Source organism: Astyanax mexicanus, chromosome 13 (assembly GCF_023375975.1).
Source record: "Astyanax mexicanus isolate ESR-SI-001 chromosome 13, AstMex3_surface, whole genome shotgun sequence".
In the NCBI taxonomy this organism is placed as follows: Eukaryota; Metazoa; Chordata; class Actinopteri; order Characiformes; family Acestrorhamphidae; genus Astyanax; species Astyanax mexicanus.
In genome coordinates this window covers 14,464,698-14,485,185 of record NC_064420.1, presented here as the reverse complement: position 1 = coordinate 14,485,185, position 20,488 = coordinate 14,464,698, and the positions used below count along the sequence as shown (strand labels likewise).

Sequence of the window (20,488 nt, the reverse complement as noted above, 5' to 3'; positions counted from 1 at the left end):
ACCATGAAAGCTAAAGAGCGCTACACTGACCTACAGGATGTACGTGTGGCGTTGTCCTGTCACTTTTCTATTCATATGGACATTTCTAGCCAGGCACCACCGACCACGATCATTTTAACCCACCACAATGTCCTAAAGCTAAAGCTAGCTGACCAGGCCTTGCTGCCATACGAGAAACAATCACTCTGCCAGCTTTGGTAACAGAATAACGAAGCCTGATGCTTTCACTACACCTCATTGAGAGGATACCAGAAATGACCATTATCATACAGCTTGTTTGTGCATCTGTTTACCTAAAAGCCTGATTACATAAACATTTTGCCCAACCCTTTTAAGGATCCCACACCCACTAAAGGGGAGGAGGCTAAAAGTGAAAATCACATAGAATCAGAGTCATTGGAACAATCTTGGAGGAATTCGGAATGTTCATTAAAGATTTACATTCAAACAACAAACAATATGTACAATATTTAGAACAATATTTACTTTCTAACATACTTTCCATTAAGACCTTCTGGGAACAACTATAAAACATTATAAATCTTCTGTTTCTGTAGAAGATCAAGCCATTTCCATCGGTTTCTAAGAGCAGAATGGAAGGTTCAGTACTGCTTTAGTCAGCTGTGATGGTTCTGATCCACAGGATCAGACAGAGTTCGGTTCTCCTCAGGCAGCTGGAGGTGGTGAAGGAGTTTGAGAACGTTGTCTGTGTACTCGTTTCTTGCTCTGCCCGTTCCGTTCAGTCTGACTGGGAGCAGGTCTGAGTGGGGCGGCTCGTACTCCGCAGGACAACACAGCTCAGCCAGAGTGAACCAGCAGGAATCTGGATCCACCTGCATCAGATGTCGGAAAACACTGCAGACAAACAACAAGAGACCATACTATTACTAGTTGACTGTGTCAAGAAGTCAAGAACAAGAACAAGAGACAAGAACTGGTATTGGGTCCCATGACTTTTGCCATGTCCCATGGAAGCTAAAGAACTCTGCACAGACCTGCAGAATACATGTGTGTGTATGTGGAGCCTCCTAAATTTAATGTAGATATTGTGAGAAATATTACACTTGCACTTTCACTTTATAGCACAGTTAGTTCCGGCCCTGCAGTGTGATTGGCTGAGAGGCGTTTTATGAGTGACATTATCAGCCGATAATGCACTGTAACCGAAGCTCTCCATGCATTACTCTGCCACATAAAGGTAACATAGCAATGATGCAGTGCTCACAAACCAAATACAAACCAAATGGGATGTCATTTTCCGCCACTGGGAGCCGCTAGATCTCATAGGCACAATGCAGAAACGCCATGTCTCCAATAGGCGGCGCAAAGACAAAGACGCTGTCCCACAAATAGATGATAATAATAAAAAAAAATAATAAATATGAAAATACACATTATTATACACATTGTCAGCCACCAATATCAGATTAAGAGTTGTTATTATAAAAAAAGCTTAAGTGTACATATTTTCTAGTTAATATAGAGTAAGTAGTAGTAAGAAGTAAGAAGTAAACAAAACATTTTCTTTTAGTTAAACAAGCGCTGGACTTTAATCTACACAGATTTCTAAACAGTGATAATGGAACTGTGGTATAATCCCAACAATACACTTGAGGTTCGTGCTATAACGTGTAATGTTGGCAATGTTGTGCTGATCTTCAGCAGTGCCGATATTAGACGTTATAGCACACCCTCTCGTGTATTATTGCTTAAATCAACTTCAGATGTCAACACAACGCTATTAACACTATGCCCCCATCACTAGCGTTGTAAACCTCATGGGAGCCTCAGCTAAAAGCTCTGTATTTCAGAATGCTGAGGGAGAGTGGAGGTGAGCTATTCAACAAATGTTTGTACTCGTTATCATGTTTCACACTGAAGTTCTCCATTATTGATTCATAACTCCACACCTTGTATTTACAAAATGCGAACATTACAAGGAAAGGGAAAAAAGAACTTTCAATGGAAGTCAATGTAACGAGATTCCCTTCAAACTCATTTACGATCTTTTCTAATGGTCTAGTTATCATAAAATTTTGACAGAATGTACCGTATTTTTCGGACTATAAGGCACACTCAAAATTTTCCCAAAAAATTGTCAGTGTGCCTTATAATCCGGTGCGCCTAATGTACAAATTTTAACAGTCAGGTTGTGAGGAGCAGTAAAGCTGAAATACAGCGTTACCGTGCGTCCACACCGAACGCGACGCGAGCGACAAAGCAGCCGGAAGTCATTCATTTTCAATGAGAGCGAGCGACACTGGGCGACAGGCAGCGACGCGGCGCGACGCGATGCGAAGCGGGCGGTTTGAGCGACGCGAGAGATTTGACCAGAACTTAACTTTATGCAAATGAGCAGCGACGCGCGGCTACCAATCAGAGACAGATTCTCATATGTTCGGCCTGAAATCGCTGCTCTGATTTTCGGTTCCTACTGAAGATTTATTCCGCCAGCAAAACGGAGAGAACAGAACTGAACTGAGCTGATCTGAGGTAAAATACTCCACTACACCAGCAGCTACCCCAGTATAGTACTATCCTTACAGAATTACCTTATTTAATAGAAAACGATATATTAAAACTAAGGAAATTATTTATTACATTAACAGAACGATTTATGACAACTAAGGGAATATTTTTTTTAATTAATCGAAACCTTTTATTGAAACAAAGGGAATTATTTATTAAAGTTAACATAATGATTTAATACAACTGAAAAAAGTATTTAATACATTTAGTGTAACAATTTATTCAAACTGAGGTATGGAATTTAGAACCATTTAGGTAAAACTGAGGGAATTATTTATTACATTTTACAGAAAGATTTATTAAAACGGAGAGAATTATTTATTAAATTAAGAGAAAGACTATTTATTAAATCAAGAGGATGATTTAATATATTTAAGTAAACACATTAATTACATCCAAGGAATTACTTATTAAATTAAGTTAACAATATTTTAAATTATGGACAAATTAAGAGAATGATTTACTACATTAAGGAAAATAATGTATTATATTTAAGTAAACCCATTTATTGCAATATGAAATATTTTTGTTAAATAATTGTACTTAATAATAGTTATAAAAGATATAAAGATTTATTGTTTGTGAAACGTCTGTACGACTGTTTATGGTTTAGGAATTGTGCAGAGAGGCTGAACCCTTGTTTCTGTACGTGCCGTATTAGGAAAACGCCCACCAGCGACAGCTCGTTCTGAGTGAGACACGCCCCCAAGAGACTCATCGCCTGTTGGACAGGCGACACAAAGCGATTTAATCGCGTTCGGTGTGAACGTACAGTTATAGTTTAGTTCTATAGTTTAGTTCTCCAGCATCGAGATTCGAGCAGTATTAGCATTACCTGCTAACCTTGATAAGCGCTAGCTCTTTTGCCGCTCAGAGGTGAGAATTATCGGTCTGTAGCCTGCTGCTAACTTCGGCTAGCAATGCTGGAGTAGCACTAGCATTGCCCGCTAACCTCGATAAGCTCTAGTTAGGTCTTTTGCCGCTTAGAGGCGAGTATGTCAGACTGTAGTCTGCTGTTAACCCCGGCTAACACTGCTAGATCTACAATAGCATTACCCGCTAAGGCCAAGTTAGCTATTTCGCCGTTCAGAGGTGAGTATCAGACTGCAGGTTCCTTAGTGTGATGCTGTCTGGCTAGCCTTAGTGGAAATCTGGAAATCTAAGCTCACTGTAGATGAACAGAAGTGCTTTACTCACCCAGGAGAGAAATCTGGGTAGATTAACATCTAACACTCGTTTGACTTAAAAAAAAAAAAAAGCGCTTTATAATCCGGTGCGTCTTGTTTATGAAAACAGGCCAGAATACACACGTTTATTGATAGTGCATTTTAACAATCCGATGCGCCTAATAGTGCGGTAAAAATACGATAATACAAACTGCACAAACTTTTAAAAACAAGGTTTTGTTCCAATAACGGAATGATAACGGTAAGTAATAGCGTATTAATGTAATGCAATATTACTTCACTTTAATTGCTTTGCGTCCGCTTTGCGTTTTCATTAATTAGGTCGTTTTCACCATCAAAACTACAAGGTCAGTGTTGATTTTCCATCATAAATCCTTTACAGTGGAGGACTGAGCTTAATCACTTAATCCAGGATACTGACCCGTGGTGCTCTTAATTAGGCTTATTTGGAATGAAGAGGCAGAACGAGCCTCGACTAAAGCTAAGAATTCTTTTTATTCAAATAGAAGTCAAATAGACGTCTAAAAGACGTTTGCTCAGTCTTATATTAGGCATTTTAGCGTTAAGATAATCTTAATGGGTAGAGATGCATGCTTGACTATTTGAGAATAATCTTTGTGGTAAGATGCTTTCTGCAAACTCAATTAGGTTTTTTTTTTACTTTACTTCATTTTGGTTTTTGGTTAAAATGTGTTTTTGTTATGTATTGCCAGATCAACACTGTCTGTAAAAAGCCAGATGGGCACTGTGCGATTTTAGCCTGATTTTAAGCCCAGATGCAACTGAATTTTATGATCGGGCTGAATTAATGCTTCATTGTGCGTCCTATTATTGGGTGGGCGGTGTTTGGAGGTATGGAGGGGGAAAGGTTAGAGAATGGGTTGAAACACCAGAGTCCGCTCTATATCATAAGACCCGTCGCAAATGGTGCCCACTTTGACCGGTGTTCTGTTGAGTTGTGATACCTTGTCAAACTGTGCTTCCCTAGTGTATATATTTAAGGTCTGTTTAAAACATGGAATCAACCGGAGATCCGATTTAAACCTATAGTTCTTTACAAAAGTGTCGGCTCTGCTGCTGCCCAGCTTTAGCTCTGTCTGTGGGCAGTTGCGAGCCAAGGTGGGTGAGGCCATGAATACTAATCCAACCGTCTGCTTTTTCTGATCAACTCATTTTTCTTAATATTTTCTTTTACTAGACTCAGAGAGACCTATTGTTTACCAGAATGAGACCTTTAGGGTCCTGACCCTAAAATCTCCCAAATTCAAATATCCTCATAAAACAGCCTTTCTTTTGAAATATTGGCCTTTCTCATAAGGGTATCGTGCTTCTGGGTATATGGAGAAATGTTTTCGATGAGATAGCTGAAGTTCTCAAATTATATGAGCAGCAGGTCCTTAAAACCCTTCATATCATCCATCTACATATTCTATAAAAGAGGAAAATCAGTATTGTAGATTGCATAGACTGTTAGATACTGATATTGGATATTATTTTAGCAGCAGACAAAATCCAAGTTACTGAATACACATAGCTAGTGGACAATGCTTCAGACACTTCCACATGTACACTGAAGTAGCAGCATACCTTTAATTCCCTCTGTAAAATGGACAAACCGTCGTCTCAGCCACCTGCGAGTCCATGTACGTGTTTTTTTTTTTATGTGGGATTTTAGCGCACAACAGGGCACAAGTTAAAACAAAAAGCAGACTGTCCACCTTGCTTAAAGTTTGCCACACACAGTTCTCTCTGACATTTCTACAATGTAAAAGCAGTATATAAACTGATTATGAAGTGTTACCTTCTGATCGTGACTGTGTCTAGCTAGAATTGTCCATGTCACCAAACATGTGAAATCAAATCCACATTCAATGCAGGAGTACCCACACAGACCATCACAGCGTTCTTTAGCTTCCATGGGATATGGCAAAAGTCATGGGACATGATACTAGTTTTTGTCCTATTTGGTATGTCCGTATATTTTATAATCATAATCAATACAGATAAACTCAGAGGACATGTGAAGGATCACAGGTTGGTTTGGACCATTACAAAATTACAATACTGGTAAGTTTCTCAGTTTAAAGATGTCTACACTAATATTATAATTCCGGATTTCTAATTAGCTACAGAAGCTAAAAATGCCCATCCCAATTAGGTAACAATCATTTTCTCCCCGCACAGCTGTGTCTGCTGCCAGGATTCTCCTCTACACCACAGTTCCCTCTGTTCCGACACAACTGGCTCGCCTCACACTGGAGCTTCATAATTAGTTACCTGGTGGAATCAGGTGTGCTGTAATGACTGAAAGCTAGCAGTGAAATATCTGAAACTGTGCGGCTCACGGGCCCCTCAGGACCGCGACTCAGAATCACTAACGTAGGCACTACAAGCTCCCCACAGCAGCTCAGCTAGCTACATAATTAGCCTGGCAGCTTACCAAAGGCGGGAGGTGCAGAGCAGCACCTCGGAGTCTGACAATTTAGAGAAGCAACCGCCAAAAACAGCAGAGAACAACTGAACTACCTACACAGATTACACCACACACAGTATACACACACACCTACTGATACCGGGCAAAAGAGACTTTTAGTTGAGGTTAAAAGTGTGAATATGTACAAAGTTGTAACGTAACATTACTGTTACCATGTTTTTTTTGTTTTTTTTCGCACTACAAGACGCAACCGATTATAAGGCACACCATCAATAAACGTCTATTTTCTGCTCTATTTTCATACACAAGGCACACTGGATTATACGGCGCATTGTGCAACACTAGTAAGGAACAGGGGTATCACCATGTTTTTTTTCTAATTCAGCAGGTCTCACCACTGAATAAGATAAGCTAAGTAAGTTAAGTAAACAAAACTGTAATTATTTTAAAAAAAATCATTCAAAGTAAAACGAGAGCTGGATGTTAATCTACACAGATTTTTCTCAGATTTTATTTGGGTGAGTAAAGTGCTTCCATTTATTTACAGTAAGCTTAGATTTTCAATTTTCCACTAAAGCTAGCCACAATTAGCGACCAATGCTGCCTGACAGCAGTACACTAAGGAACCATGAGTGTTCCAGTAAAATAGTGTGAACATGAGCTAGCAGTTTGTACCACGTAGTTTATTTTAACATGGTAAATGCGCAGACTACAGTCTGATATACTCGCATCTGAACAGTGAAAGAGCTGAGTATTATCGGCCTGTAGCCTAGTGCTAACCCCAGCTAGCACTGCTGGAGCAGCATTAGCATTAGCCATTAACCGCAGTGCTAGCCGGGGTTAGAACTAGACTACAGGCCGATAATACTCACCTCTAAATGGCAAAAGAGCTAGTGCTTAGCACGTTTAGCACCTAATGCTAATGTTGCTCCAGCAGTGCTAGCCGGGGTTAGCATCAGGCTACAGGCTGATAATACTCACCTCAGAATGGCAAAATAGCTAGCGCTTAGCACGGTTAGCGGCTAATGCTAATGCTGCTCCAGCAGTGCTAGTCGTGGTTATCAGCAGTCTACAGGCTGATAATACTGACCTCTGAACGGCAAAATAGCTAGCACTTAGCACAGTAAGCGGCAAATGCCAATGCTGCTTCACCAGTGCTAGCTGGGCTTAGAAGCAGGCTACAGGCCAATAATGCTCCAGAAAAATTGACCAGAAAATAGACGCTCTTTGTTAGTGCACCTTATAGTCCGAAAAAATATGGTACTTTAACCACTTTTGACACCACCACTATTTTCCCCTATTTTGATGGTTGATGTGAACATGTACCTGAACCTGCTGGATTGTACATGCATGTTTTTATGTGTACTGCACTGCTGCCTCTTTATTGGCTAATTAGATAAATAAATAAATGAAAAGATGTGTGTTCCTCATAAATGTCTAGGTAAGTGTAGATCATGTATGTATTTTGGACTTGGACATGAAATTCAGGTCATGTCATTGACCAACATGCACAATGGGCGTCAGTGTACAGCATACTCATATAGTATCTCTGAGAATTCTGAACACCTTAACAAAGCTCAATTACAGGTCTGTCCCAGGGAATGTCCTCTCCTCATTAATTAAAGTCATTAATAAAATATGAGGGTGGACGGGTGACGTCGGCTGCACTGGACGTTCTGTGGAGGTCTATTTGTGTGAGACTCACAAAGCCTGGGCACCTAAATGTCATTTCAGCAGTATTTGAAATTCAATGAGAGTCAGGAGAATGTTCATCCCTGGCCCACAAGCCTGTGTGTGTGTGTGTGTGTATGTGTGTAAGCAGTGTCTGCTGAAAAAGAAATGAGTGTATCAGTCTCAGGAGATTTGAATGGGTTACCTTAGGCAGGCCTCCTGCAGTCTGATTGGCTGTCTGCAGCTCAGGTAGGGCAGACAGGCCTCGGAGGTTTGGTCCAGATCTGAATCCACTGAAAACACAACACAAACACACAGATACAGTCACAGAATTCTTACAGTACAGACAGAGCTTCATCTGCAATATTCCTCACATATTAAAATACAATTACATCATTAATACATTGATACAGAGCAGTAGCAGTAGTACTTTTAAACATATTTAGAGAGAAGTGTCAGTTTTGAATAGAGATAGGCTGATCCACAGTTTTCCTATTACGATCCGATTCCGATATGCAAGTGCAGATACCAATACACATACCAATACAAGAGCTTTTTAAAGAACTATATTCCTTTTTGTAAATTATTTACCATGATTATTTGTAATATTGTCAAATTTATTGATGATGTACTTTAAGCCTAAATATTTTCTCCACTATAAGGCGCGCTTAAAATCTTAATTTACTAATAATTTACTCACTTAAATTTTTTCGTTTTAATTTTCGTCAGTGTGCCTTATAATCTGGTGCACCTTATGTATGAATTTTATCAGTCAGGTTGTAAGGAGCAGTAAAGCCACTAAAGCCGCTAAAGTACAGCATTATACAGGAGTTTCAGTTTAGTTCTCCAGCACAGAGCCTGGAGCAGTATTAGTATGGATAAATGCTAGCTCTTTTGCAATTCGGAGGTGAGTTTTATCGACCTGTAACCTGCTGCTAGCACTGCAGGAGCAGCATTAGCATTAGTCGCTAACCGCACTCAGCACTAGCTCTTTTGTTGATCAGAGGCGAGTATATCGGACTGTAACCAAATACCCCTCTTGAGAGTACATTACTCAGTCTAGTACATTGTGTGTATCGCACAGTGTGGTTCGTCTTGAGAGACGATTCAGAACATGTGCTGAAGCCATGCCCAATGATTCATTACCAAGTTTTGTCTGTAAAGGTAAGGAAAGTTGAGTCACAAGACATCCAACCTTTAGATGTTTGAGTTAAAAGCTCTAAATCTTAGTAGAAAGAGTAAGCATTACTCTGAACACACACTCTCCAGCAGTTAAGGTCATCCTTTAAACCAAGACGTTTTTGGGACACTGGGCCCAGTTTAGAGCAACACTCCATTTTTAAGATTTAAGTTGACCCACATTCACAGGTTTGTGTATTTATCTAAAAAAATAAGAGACCACTTCAGTTTCTGGATCAGTTTTTCTGATTTTGCCATTTATAGGTAAATGTTTGAGTAAAATGAACATTGTTGTTTTATTCTATAAACTACAGACGACATTTCACCCAAATTCCAAATAAAAATATTGTCATTTAGAGCATTTAATTGCAGAAAATGAGAAATGGCTGAAATAACAAAAAGGATGCAGAACTTTCAGACCTCAAATAATGCAAAGAAAACAAGTTCATATTCATAAAGTTTTAAGAGTTCAGAAATCAATATTTGGTGGAATAATCCTAATAATCACAGTTTTCCTGCACCTTGGCATGTTCTCCTCCACCAGTCTTACACACTGCTTTTGGATAACCTTATGCCTTTACTCCTGGTGCAAAAATCAAGCAGTTCAGTTTGGTTTGATGGCTTGTGATCGTCCATCTTCCTCTTGATTATATTCCAGAGATTTTCAATTTGGTAAAATCAAAGAAACGTATTATTTTTTAAGTGATCTCTTATTTTTTTCAGAGCTGTATATATATATATATATATATATATATATATATACACAGCTTATTTTGTTGTTACTACTGTCACTTGTTTTGAGCTTCTGGTACCCCCAGCTGCTGCCATTCAGCACCTGTGAGCATGGGATCTGCTACATCTGGATAGGGCATTTGAGAGGGCATTTTTTTTAAGCTGGTGTTCCACAAAACCAAGTTGTGGTATTATTTGGAGCAATCCCTCGTACCAGTATCTCCAAATAAAGGCAAAGTTACATAAACCGGAGGTATTGTCTGATGCCACAGCTTAATTTTTAGCATTTACAGACTAAAATATCTCCAAACAAACCAGAGACAGGCCACAAAGTGGGTGTCCTAAGCGGACAACATCCCAAGAAGATTGTCAAACACCAAACAAGACAATGACAAAATAAGCAGCTGTTTTTAGCTAATTTTTCATGGGCGCACCCCACACACTCAGCCCTGCTGCTAACTTTCCTCAGACTGCAGAAAAACAGCCGTGTTCTGAGGCCAAATTTCGAGCACAGAGTTAAAGAGTATGAACAAGTTATAAATGCTTCATGAGCTCAGAACGCTACAACTCCAATCAAAGGATAATTATGTTCCACTGATTAGTGGACAGTGTGATGAGTCTCTCCTGAGGGGATGATTCTAATTAATCTATTACATAGATAACGAGCACGCTAATCACTCAGTCAAATTTAATTAAAGATTGTGGAATCAGTGAACCATCAACTTTTATACACTTTATACACTTTACACCAGTTTCAGACACTTAATATACAGATTGAAAGAGAGAGACATACACAGAGACTGTGAGACATACTGTACACTGAGAGAGAGAGAGAGGACGTACTGTACACTGACAAAAAGAGAAAAAATGGAGACATACAGAGAAAGTGAGAGAGACAGAGAGAGAGGCATGCAGAGATTGAGATGTACAAAAAGAGAGCTATACAAAAGGTATGATGTCTGATATATTTACTATTCCACCACTGAAACCATCACTCACTGCTGTTGTCCATTTTCCTTATTCTCCTCTCAGCCATTCTTTATTGTTTCTTGACATAAAAGTCACATCATTTTCAAATTGGATGTACTGACAAAGTTATATACAGCTCTGGAAAAAAATAGTTTCTTTGATTTTACCAAATTGAAAACCTCTGGAATATAATCAAGAGGAAGATGGATGATCACAAACCATCAAACCAAGCTGAACTGCTTGGATTTTTGCACCAGGAGTAAAGGCATAAAGTTATCCAAAAGCACCATCTCATTCCACCCCACCCACCAGCCGGCCTATCAGTATTCCCCCAGCTGAGGCTCTGGGTCACCACAGACATTAAAAACTACGTTAGACTTTCTCTGCTGAGCCTCCCACACACTCGGGGGTGGGTTCTCTCAGAGCGTATTTCACACGGTTCTTCAGCCCTTCATTACAGACTGTTTCGCCACCTTCAAGCCCCCCGTTTCCAACTGAAACAGAGCAGTGGAAGCAGCGCTGCATCTCTGGAGGTCAATCATTAAAATTCATTACAGCCCGCACCCGTAAACAACGCTTTCGGCCGAGGCCAGTCACGGTCTGCCGGCCTGAGGGGCTTCACTGAGACCCTCCTTTCTCAGAGCTCCATCCTTCTCATCCTCTCAATCATTTATCTCCACCTCTCCTACTTCTCCACATCACGGTTCTCCAGGCCTCTGAGCAGGTACAGTCAGGGCCGTGTGCTAACGCTGCCGGAAGGCAGAACGCAGGCGGTTAGCGAGCGGCTAGCGGTGGCACTCGACACCGGGGGCTGCCTGGGGAAAGGCACAGAAAGGCTTTAAGATGGACGCCCTGATAGAGCTGTCAGCGGAGGCAGCGTTGCTAAAGCAGTAACAGGTCCACAGAGCCACGGGAACAACATTTAGATGCACAGACGGTGTTCACTGCAGCTGCAGAGAGGAGCAATACACTCGGGTGAGTGATACAACAACGCCATCTAGAGGAGTAATGCCACCCCTACAGCAGGGTCATACAGTGGTATAAAAAAGTTTGGGCACCCCAGAACATTTTAAGGATTTTCCTTTATAAATCATCGGTTGTTCAGATCAGCAATTTCAGTTAAATATATCATATAGTGGACGAACACAGTGATATTTGAGAAGTGAAATTAAGTTTATAGGATTTACAGACAATGCGCAATAATTCTTTAAACAAAATTAGGCAGGTGCAAAAACTTGGGCACCGCAATAGAAAATTACATTAATATTTAGTAGATCCTCCTTTTGCAGAAATAACAGATGTCTAAATGTTTCCTATAGCTTCCAATGAGAGTCTGGCTTGTGGTTGAAGGTATTTTGGATCATTCTTCTTTACAAAACATTCAAATCATCTTCAGTATAAAGGAAAATCATAAAAATTATCAAGGGTGCCAAAACTTTTTCATACCATATAGTGCTCAAGTCTAGTCTTGGTCTCAAAACTGATCTTGGAACCATAAACGAGCAGTCTGTTAGAGCTTAGAGATTCTCTGTCCGAACCCGACCCGACCCGAAGCCCAACCCGAACTCGGGTAGGGTCGGGCTGAGATTTCCCACTTCTTTCCTTGGCCCGGGTCGGGTCGGGCTCCAGAAAACACTTTTTTATACACATAATTATATTTTTATTTTATATAAAGCTCTGGCATGATAACTACAATGCAGCTAAGTACCAATTATTACTGTTTCCACTCCAGCAGTTTTACAGCGGGCGGTGTTGTGCCGTTTCTGCTCGTGCAGCGGAGCTGGATTCTGCAGGGAGTCAGATTCGGCACAACAGTGGCAGCGCGAGCGGACCCGCGGCTGAACGCTGCGCGAGCGGACCCGCAGCTGACCGCTGACCTAGCGGACCCGCGGCTGACCGCTGCCCGAGCGGAGGCTAGCACGGAACATTTCAGATGCGAACCTAGCCTACCCAAGCCTTGAATCCGCTCGTCCCGGCTCCGTTTGGCTCCAGCACGAGGCATTTTAGATGCGTAGCGGAGCGGACCCGAGCCTAGCCTAGCCTAGCCAAATCTAACCTAGCCTAGCCTAGCCTATCTGGCTACGTGCCTGTGTGATTACGTCATCACGCACAGACATAGCTCAGCTACAGAGCTCTGGGGCGAGCTTACACCAGTAAAAAATGCCTGTCCTTGTAAATAATACATATCGATATACCACAAAAATGATATCACCGTTATTGAAACATTTCTTATCGCGATAAATACCGATATCGAATTATTGTCCAGGCCTAATTTATAGGATGAAAAAAAAAATCAGAATCTTGTTTCGATCTCTGTCACTCTTAACGTAAACTTGATATGTCCAGGTCCTAGTCTTAAGCGAGACTCAGCTCTAGCGAGCGGTCTTCGTTACAACACTAGTGATAAGTACACAATGGGAACACAGCATAGTGACCAGTACAACAGTGGCTGTTAATGAGAATCTGCAGCCGTGAACCAGCTCTGTAGCTCTATCTAGAGGTTAAAAAAGGAACTGCAGCTTCCTGTGATTAAGAAACGCCTACAAAGGTGCCTTGCCCAGAGCTCACGTAACCCTCAGCTGCCAAATATGATCTGACTGAAGAAATATTGGGCAATCAGCAAAGATCAGCCAGTACATAATCTAATTTTAGGGATAAACTGCAACTTAATGTTATTTAAGTTGTATGTATTGTGATCTAAACTGTTGAAAGCAGTAACAGTGAGGACCTACCCAGATCCAGGCGCACACACAGAGGCCCCAGACCCTGCAGCACAGCCAGCTGCAGCTTGTAGGCCAGTGTGTGAGTGTAAAGCGGGCCGGAGCGGGCGCTGGTCTCAGCCTGCCGGGAAAGGGCAGAGGTCAGCCTGGGCAAAACCTCTTTAGACACTCGCTTCCTCAGAAAGTCTCCACACGTCTCACCCAGCACACACAACACCTGCAGAGAGAGAGAGAGAGAAAGAGAGAGAGAGAGAGAGAGAGAGAGAGAGAGAGAGAGAGAGAGAAAGAATCACAATTAGAAACACTTTACTGATCACACATGGAAACTGTACTTGTTACAGTTGCCACCATGTATGTACACTCTACAACACACTCTAACCTAGACACATTTAAATTCTATAAAATACAAATACTATAAAATAAAGTGAGTCCCAACAAGAATCACCCCACCCTACCGCACAAACAAACAGAACTGCTCGTACCCTAAAAGCTCGGGGAATAGCCACTGGATCATCGTTGGTGAGGCGGTGAAGGAGTGAAGGCCAGCAGCGGTGCACCATGGGTAAAAGCTCATTTTCCGTTTCAGACAGCACATACACACACAGCTCCACCATGTCCAACACCTGGAACCAACAACATAATACACACAAACCAAAAGGTGTAAAAAAAAAAAACAAATAAAAAAAAAACATTCACAGTCTGTCAAAAAGTGAAAAATACAATAATAACAGGGCTGTTATTGTTATTCATGCTAAAGTGTTAACACACGCGATTAATCTGAAATCAGTAACACAAATTAATAAACGCAAATTAATTATGCCACCAAGTTTGACCCCAACATTTGCCGTTATCTGCCTCACCCACAACCAATGCACAGATTTTTTTCAGATGTCAAATAATGCACAGAAAACAAGTTCATATTCATAAAGTTATAAAAGTTTAGATCAATATTTGGTGGAATAACCCTAATTTATAATCATAAGTGTATAAGTGTTCATGCATCTTGGCATGTTCTCCTCCACCAGTCTTACACACTGCAACATATAAACATATCACCCAGCTGCAAGACCTGCTGAATTAGAAGGAGACACTCTTACTAATGTTGCATAATGTGCCTTATAATCCGGTGTGCATTATAGTGCATTATATATACAATACAAAATTAATTTTAAAATTGATGCCAAAGAATCAAGTGCTGAATCAACACAGAGAGAACTGCTTTACCTTCAGTCGTACTCCTATGCTGGGGTGTGAGAGCAGGTGAATACAGCGCTCCATCACATCTTTAGCTACAGAAAAATGCAGAGGCAGCTCCGCCTTCACATCCGGACCTTCATCCATCCCATCACCCTCTTCCTCAGGGCCCGGGGGTCCTGAAGACATGTCTGTTAACAGGAGGTATGAATAATATGTTAATACAACAGCAAACAGATAAAGAGATACACAGACTAAATGGGTAAAGTGGCTTCACAGATAACAGATTAGCATTTGTGGCTGAATTTTTAGACCAGTTGTCACAATCATTTCACATGACTAAAACAAACCAAAAAAGACTAAAATAAAATAATATACTGCATAATATATTCAGCTATGCAGTCTGTGAAAGAATAAGACAGCACATAAACAAACATTAAACATAAATTCAATAACAAATCTATTGCAGAAACACTGAATATTTGGAAAATCCAAGTAATTTGACTTATGGGCTGACTTAGTAAAAGAAACAAAATGTATGATCGAGACTCCACTTTGGTTAAAGCACTGCTGTATACAGAGCAGAGAGTAAGTGAGAGAGCAGCAGCTACCAAAAAAATGACAGCATTCTCTGTGTAATTTTCACTCACATGTGACTTTGATTAGAACAGTTGTACAGTTTTGAGTAGAAAAGCTCTAATGAGGCACATATATGACCGGAACAGCACTCCTAAAGTAAATACATGATTAGAATTACACTGCTGAGGTAAATGAACTGGGCTTTGTTCGTATTGCACTTCTGTAGTTGCTTTTTTCTTTCAAAACAAGACAAAAATACATTTTATTTAATTTATTCAGTGATGAATGTGTAACAAAAGTGTAAATATAAGAATGAAAACTTAATGAGAAAAGTTGTTTGGTACTTCTCTTAATTTTGTTTGGATTTTTTTTTTTTGCCCAAAATTCGAATTCAGCTCATTTCAGTGCATCTCTAAAACATCTGTAACAAATAAAAAAAATCAGAAGGTACAACCCTTTTAAAAAAATAAATAAATAAATAAAAAAGCACAAACCTGTTTCACCTGGATCTTCCTCTTCAATGCCGATTCCTTCAGCCAGCTCTTTCTGCTTTCTGTAGTCCAGCAGAAACTGCCGCAGGTCCAGCGGCTCGGGGTTCTGGGTCTGTGTGATTGTAGACGGCTGCTTGTGGCCTCGAGCACTGGAAGGAAACCATCTCACTGCAGAAGATGATGTGAAAAATGTTACGGATTTGACTTTTAAAAACATACATTATACACTGGTAAACAAACAAACAAACAAAAAAATATATCTCTTTTTGGAAAACTAAAATCTGGTTACCCTAGTTTATTGACTCTACTTTTCTCAATTTTCATTAGTTTTCCTAACACTGACTTTTTTTTTTGTTTGGGGTAGAACAATAATATAATATTATTGTTGTAATAATAATATAACAATAATATAATATTATGAAATAATATATTATCAGTATTTCTGTGCTAATATGAGGCTTGAATACATTCTTAGTATTGTAATGCACATAAAGATGGTGTTTTCTGTTTAGATTTAACAGTTCAGTCAGTATTGCTGATATAGTTAAACAGAAGGTACGATGCCTTTTATCAGGCTCCCCAATACCATCAATAAATGAACAAAAAACAATGCAATGATTTGCAATCTCAAACTTTGATTCATCTGACCAAAGGATGTAGATGGCAGCATTTCTGGATAAGGACTTGAATTGCGGCTGTTTCTCAGCATGATACAGCTTTAACTTGTATTTATGGATGGCATGGCAAACTGTGTTCCCAGCAGTGATTTACAGAACAGAATCATGCCTGTTTGGTGTAATGCCACCTGAGGGCCCAAAGATCACCAGCAGCCAATACTGGCTGTCGGCCTTGTGTCCCACGAATACCGGAATTTCACCAGATTCTTTGAATCTTTTGATGATATTATGTACTGTAGAGGCTCGGATATCAAAAGTCTTAATTGTACGTTGAGGCACAGTTTCTGAAATTCTTTTACAGTTTTAGACCTAGTTTCTGGCAGATTGGGGACATTCTGTGTATCTTTGCGTCTGAGAGATTCTGCCGTCACAATGTAAATAAAATGTGGGTCTATTAGATAGATAGATAGATAGATAGATAGATAGATAGATAGATAGATAGATAGATACTTTATTGATCCCCGGGGGGATCAATAAAATGTGGGTCTATTAGATAGATAGATAGATAGATAGATAGATAGATAGATAGATAGATAGATAGATACTTTATTGATCCCCGGGGGGAAATTCTTGTTCTTATTAGATTTGCAAATCACTGCATACTGTTTTCATTTACATTCATTTACATTTTACACAGAACTATTGGAGTTGTATCTAATATTGTCTATTTGAGACAGAATTTGCTGTTTGCTGAAACAATGTTTAATTTCTATGTTTAAAAAAATATTCTGAATAAAAAAAAGTGACATAATATCTCACCCAGTGCCTTCAGGAGTGAGTGCAGTACTTTACACAACTGCAGGGACCTCTGGTCGTAACTCAGATCAAGCGTTGTCAGAACGTCCTGCACCACGTCGGACACAATCGGTAAAAGAGAGGCATCTGAATGGGTGAACATCACGGCGAGGACTCGCGGGGCATGAGGGTGAACGCTGGGTCTGCCCAGGTTTAGCGAGACGTCGTTTAGCAGGTAGTCGGCATTGCTGATGACCAGTTCTTTGAGAGAGCTGTAACTGCAAGCTACACAAAGGTTGTGCATGGAGCAGAGAGCAGACTGGCTGACCAGCAGAGACTCGTCTCCGGCCTTCTCCAGCACTGGGTAAAGGGAGGTCATCAAGAGAAGACGGAAGTCTACGCCCAAAGCCAAAGCAAAGGAGCCAATCCCCTCCAGCTGGATGCATATCTGCCAGATGTTGCTGTTTAGCTGGTGGAGCGTTAGAGGTTTGGTACCATCCCTAGAGGCTGAAAGCATCTGCAGGCTGTTTCCTTCATGGCCACTCAAAATAGAGGAGACTGGAGATGGAAGTTTCTCCTGGTGTTCTCCATCAGAGTGCTCTGTTACTGTGGGGAGATGCCAGTTGCTCAAACTGATGTATTCCTCAATGATGGACATGACTGCAGATTTCAGGTCCTCCTGGTTTGTTTCAGAATTATCTGAATGGTTGACTGTACTGGTTGAACGTTCTGCTTCCACGTCAAATCCTGCAGCTCCCAAAATGATCTCATTGAGAACCAGGGCAGCTTGCTTACGATAAACCGAAGACTCCTTGTAGAGATCTAGAAAGTGATCTACCAAAAGGTATAGGTTTCCATGCTGACCTAACATCCGGCAAACTTGCTTTAAGGCAGAAAAGATCTTATCATCTGTAAAGTAGAGAAAGTATTTTCTCTGACACGGTGCCTCATGAGCACCAGACCCCAGGTCCAACGAAGGCACAAAAGATCTTTCTTCTATAATCCTCACATCTGTGACATCCAACTCCAGCACCTGCATCAGTGCTTTGGAGATCCTTTGAAGATGCGCTGCTGACGACAGCACCAAATCCACCTGGGGTCCTAGGATCTTCAGGTACCCCAGGAAGACGTTGAGCACAAAGAGCTTGTGCTGGTCATCTGTTGTTCTCATGAGTCGAGGCAGCGAAGATGCCAAGCCGTGCAAGTTTTCCGACAAGACGTCTTTGAGAGCTTGGCCTCCATTAGCTTGGTTTCTTTTCGATACTTTATCCAGGACTGCATGGCATCTTGCCTTCACTTTAGGTTCTTCATCATTGATTGCTCCAACCAGTGCCTCTAGAAGAGAACCAGTACTCTCTGCTAAGGACTTACTGCAGTTGGTGAGGAGGTAGTCAGATAGATTGACCAGTTCCAGTCTTACTCTCCAGTGCTGATGTGCAGAGGTACAAGAAATGATTTTCTGCAATGCCAAAGCAAGTCTTTTGGAGGTAGTCTTGCTCCAAGAAGGAGTCCTTTTAACCATAAGTTCTCCAACCTTACCCAGTTCAGACGATTTCACATTCTCTGGCCCAGCTTTTTGAAGCTGGTCATCATCCATAACAAGCCCAACTGTGGTGTACCAAGCCCTCATGGCTTTTACTGTCACTGCATGCCCTTGTCTTACATCTCCGCCAATAACTTGACTCAAGGCCCTTGTAACCCCAGGTAGAAATGTGGCCAAAGTCCTTCCAAGAACATGCCTCTCCATTTCTTTTGGTTCAACGTGAGTTCCTGAGCAGTCACACTGCAGGAACAGAGAGAGTAGGCACTTCAAAGCTGCTGTCTGCACTTCTCTGGACTTCTCTTGCTCTGCCAAAGCCAGGAATAAAGACACAGCAGCTCCGATTCCAGGCAGCATAGCAGGTTCATAGAGTTTAAAGACAACATCCCCATATGCTGAATGCAAGAGAGCATCCAGGCATCGCAGAACCGCCAACTTCAGCTCCTCCGAACCTGGAGATGGCTTTCCAGGGTCCGTTGGCGAGCACAGGCAAAGGCACAGTTCCGAAAACAGATCCCGTAGAGATTCCCAGCTTCGAACACAGGTGTTTTCCAGAACGTAGGCCATGGCCTCCATGACGGCCTGGACAAGACCCTCACGCTTGGATCCAGGGGTCTTGAGGACAAAGCGAAGGGGGAACAGGACATAGTCCTGAAGTTGCTGGAGGGCGACATCACTAACATCACGGAGGTGGCCACTCAGAGTCTCTATGTTGGAGAGAGTGGGCTCTTTGGTCAAAAGAACACAGGAAGGACGCAGATAAGCAAATGCGATCTTGGGGTCATCGATCTGGTGATCAGCCATTTTCCATGAGTGGAGATCTGTTTAAAACAATGAATTACCAGTGAAGAAATTGTATTAAAAATGGGAAACTTGTGTGGCTCTTGACCAAAATATAGCAAGTCTACTTAGCTGGTCTACAAGAATGATCAACCAGACAAAGCTACACAACCAGCATGAACAAACTTAATCATGCTGGTTGACCACCATGACTTTGCGTTTTCCTGTAAAGTTGAGATATTTTACAGATAGTATATTTTTGTGTGACAGCAACAAATTTATGTATTTAATTTTTTTCCCTATGTTTTCTCCCAGATTGGTTATCCAATGGTACCACCCCTTTGTGTGTCCCCATCACCAGTGGCATCTGCGACTTTAGGAGGATGCGGACGAGCACATGCCTCCACCGACACGTGTGAAGTCCGTCACCAATTTTTTCGAGCTGCTGCTGATGAATCATTGCCTAAACGGCTAGCGCGCTCAGAGGAAAACACAACGACTAAATTCCGAACCTCTCACTTCCTCGTGCCGCCCGGCGCCACCTTTGAGCGTTATGGGAAGAGAGCGCCATCTACCCACCAGGAGGGAGCAAGGCCTGTGGGGGCCAGCAGCTGATGGCAAGCTACATAAACGGGATTCGAACCTGCAAACTCCCGCTCATAGTGGCAGTGCGCTAGATCACTGGACCACTCAGCTTGCTATGACAAATTGCACGTATACTTTGAAAGTCTGGACAATACATTGAAAATTTTGATATATTCAAATAATTTTACACCAAATATAAAAACCTGACTACAATGACCCATAATAGATATTATCTCAATGTAATATATTGTTTCAGAATTGATATCACAATGTACACATTCGCAATATATAATGTACACATTCGCAATATACAATGTACATATTTAAAGTCAGGCAGTCAGGTTCTATGCTACCAAATATTTAATGTTATTTATGTTAAGATTATTTGTTTCTTTACTTTTGCTAATCTAGAAATACTGTGGTATAGCACAAACAGTGATATATTTTAAGTTGTTAAACATATCTACATGTTAATAACAGAAAATG

General features: G+C 41.0%; 1 protein-coding gene across 1 annotated transcript; it reads right to left on the bottom strand.

Annotated features, from left to right (window-relative positions):
• Positions 1 to 273: 273 nt before the first annotated feature.
• tti1 (TELO2 interacting protein 1) lies at positions 274 to 19,988 on the bottom strand. The gene is made up of 8 exons (XM_049462965.1): positions 19,937 to 19,988; positions 17,122 to 19,458; positions 15,689 to 15,853; positions 14,646 to 14,806; positions 13,904 to 14,044; positions 13,434 to 13,638; positions 8,027 to 8,114; positions 274 to 855 (listed from the first exon to the last, which is right to left on the bottom strand). Exons 1-8 carry the CDS (start codon positions 19,986 to 19,988, stop codon positions 618 to 620), a joined length of 3,387 nt encoding a protein of 1,128 aa, XP_049318922.1. The 3' UTR covers positions 274 to 617.
• Between the last annotated feature and the right edge of the window lie 500 nt (positions 19,989 to 20,488).

Bases quoted from the DNA above. Each gene is read 5' to 3' on its own strand.
- tti1 (XM_049462965.1), bottom strand. From the start codon at position 19,988: ATGGCGCTCTCTTCCCATAACGCTCAAAGGTGGCGCCGGGCGGCACGA. The intron at 14,807-15,688 runs GTTTGTGCTTTT...TCCTGTTAACAG, and splicing joins GGAAGATCCAGGTGAAACAG to ACATGTCTTCAGGACCCCCG. The intron at 14,045-14,645 runs GTAAAGCAGTTC...TGTTGGTTCCAG, and splicing joins GCATAGGAGTACGACTGAAG to GTGTTGGACATGGTGGAGCT.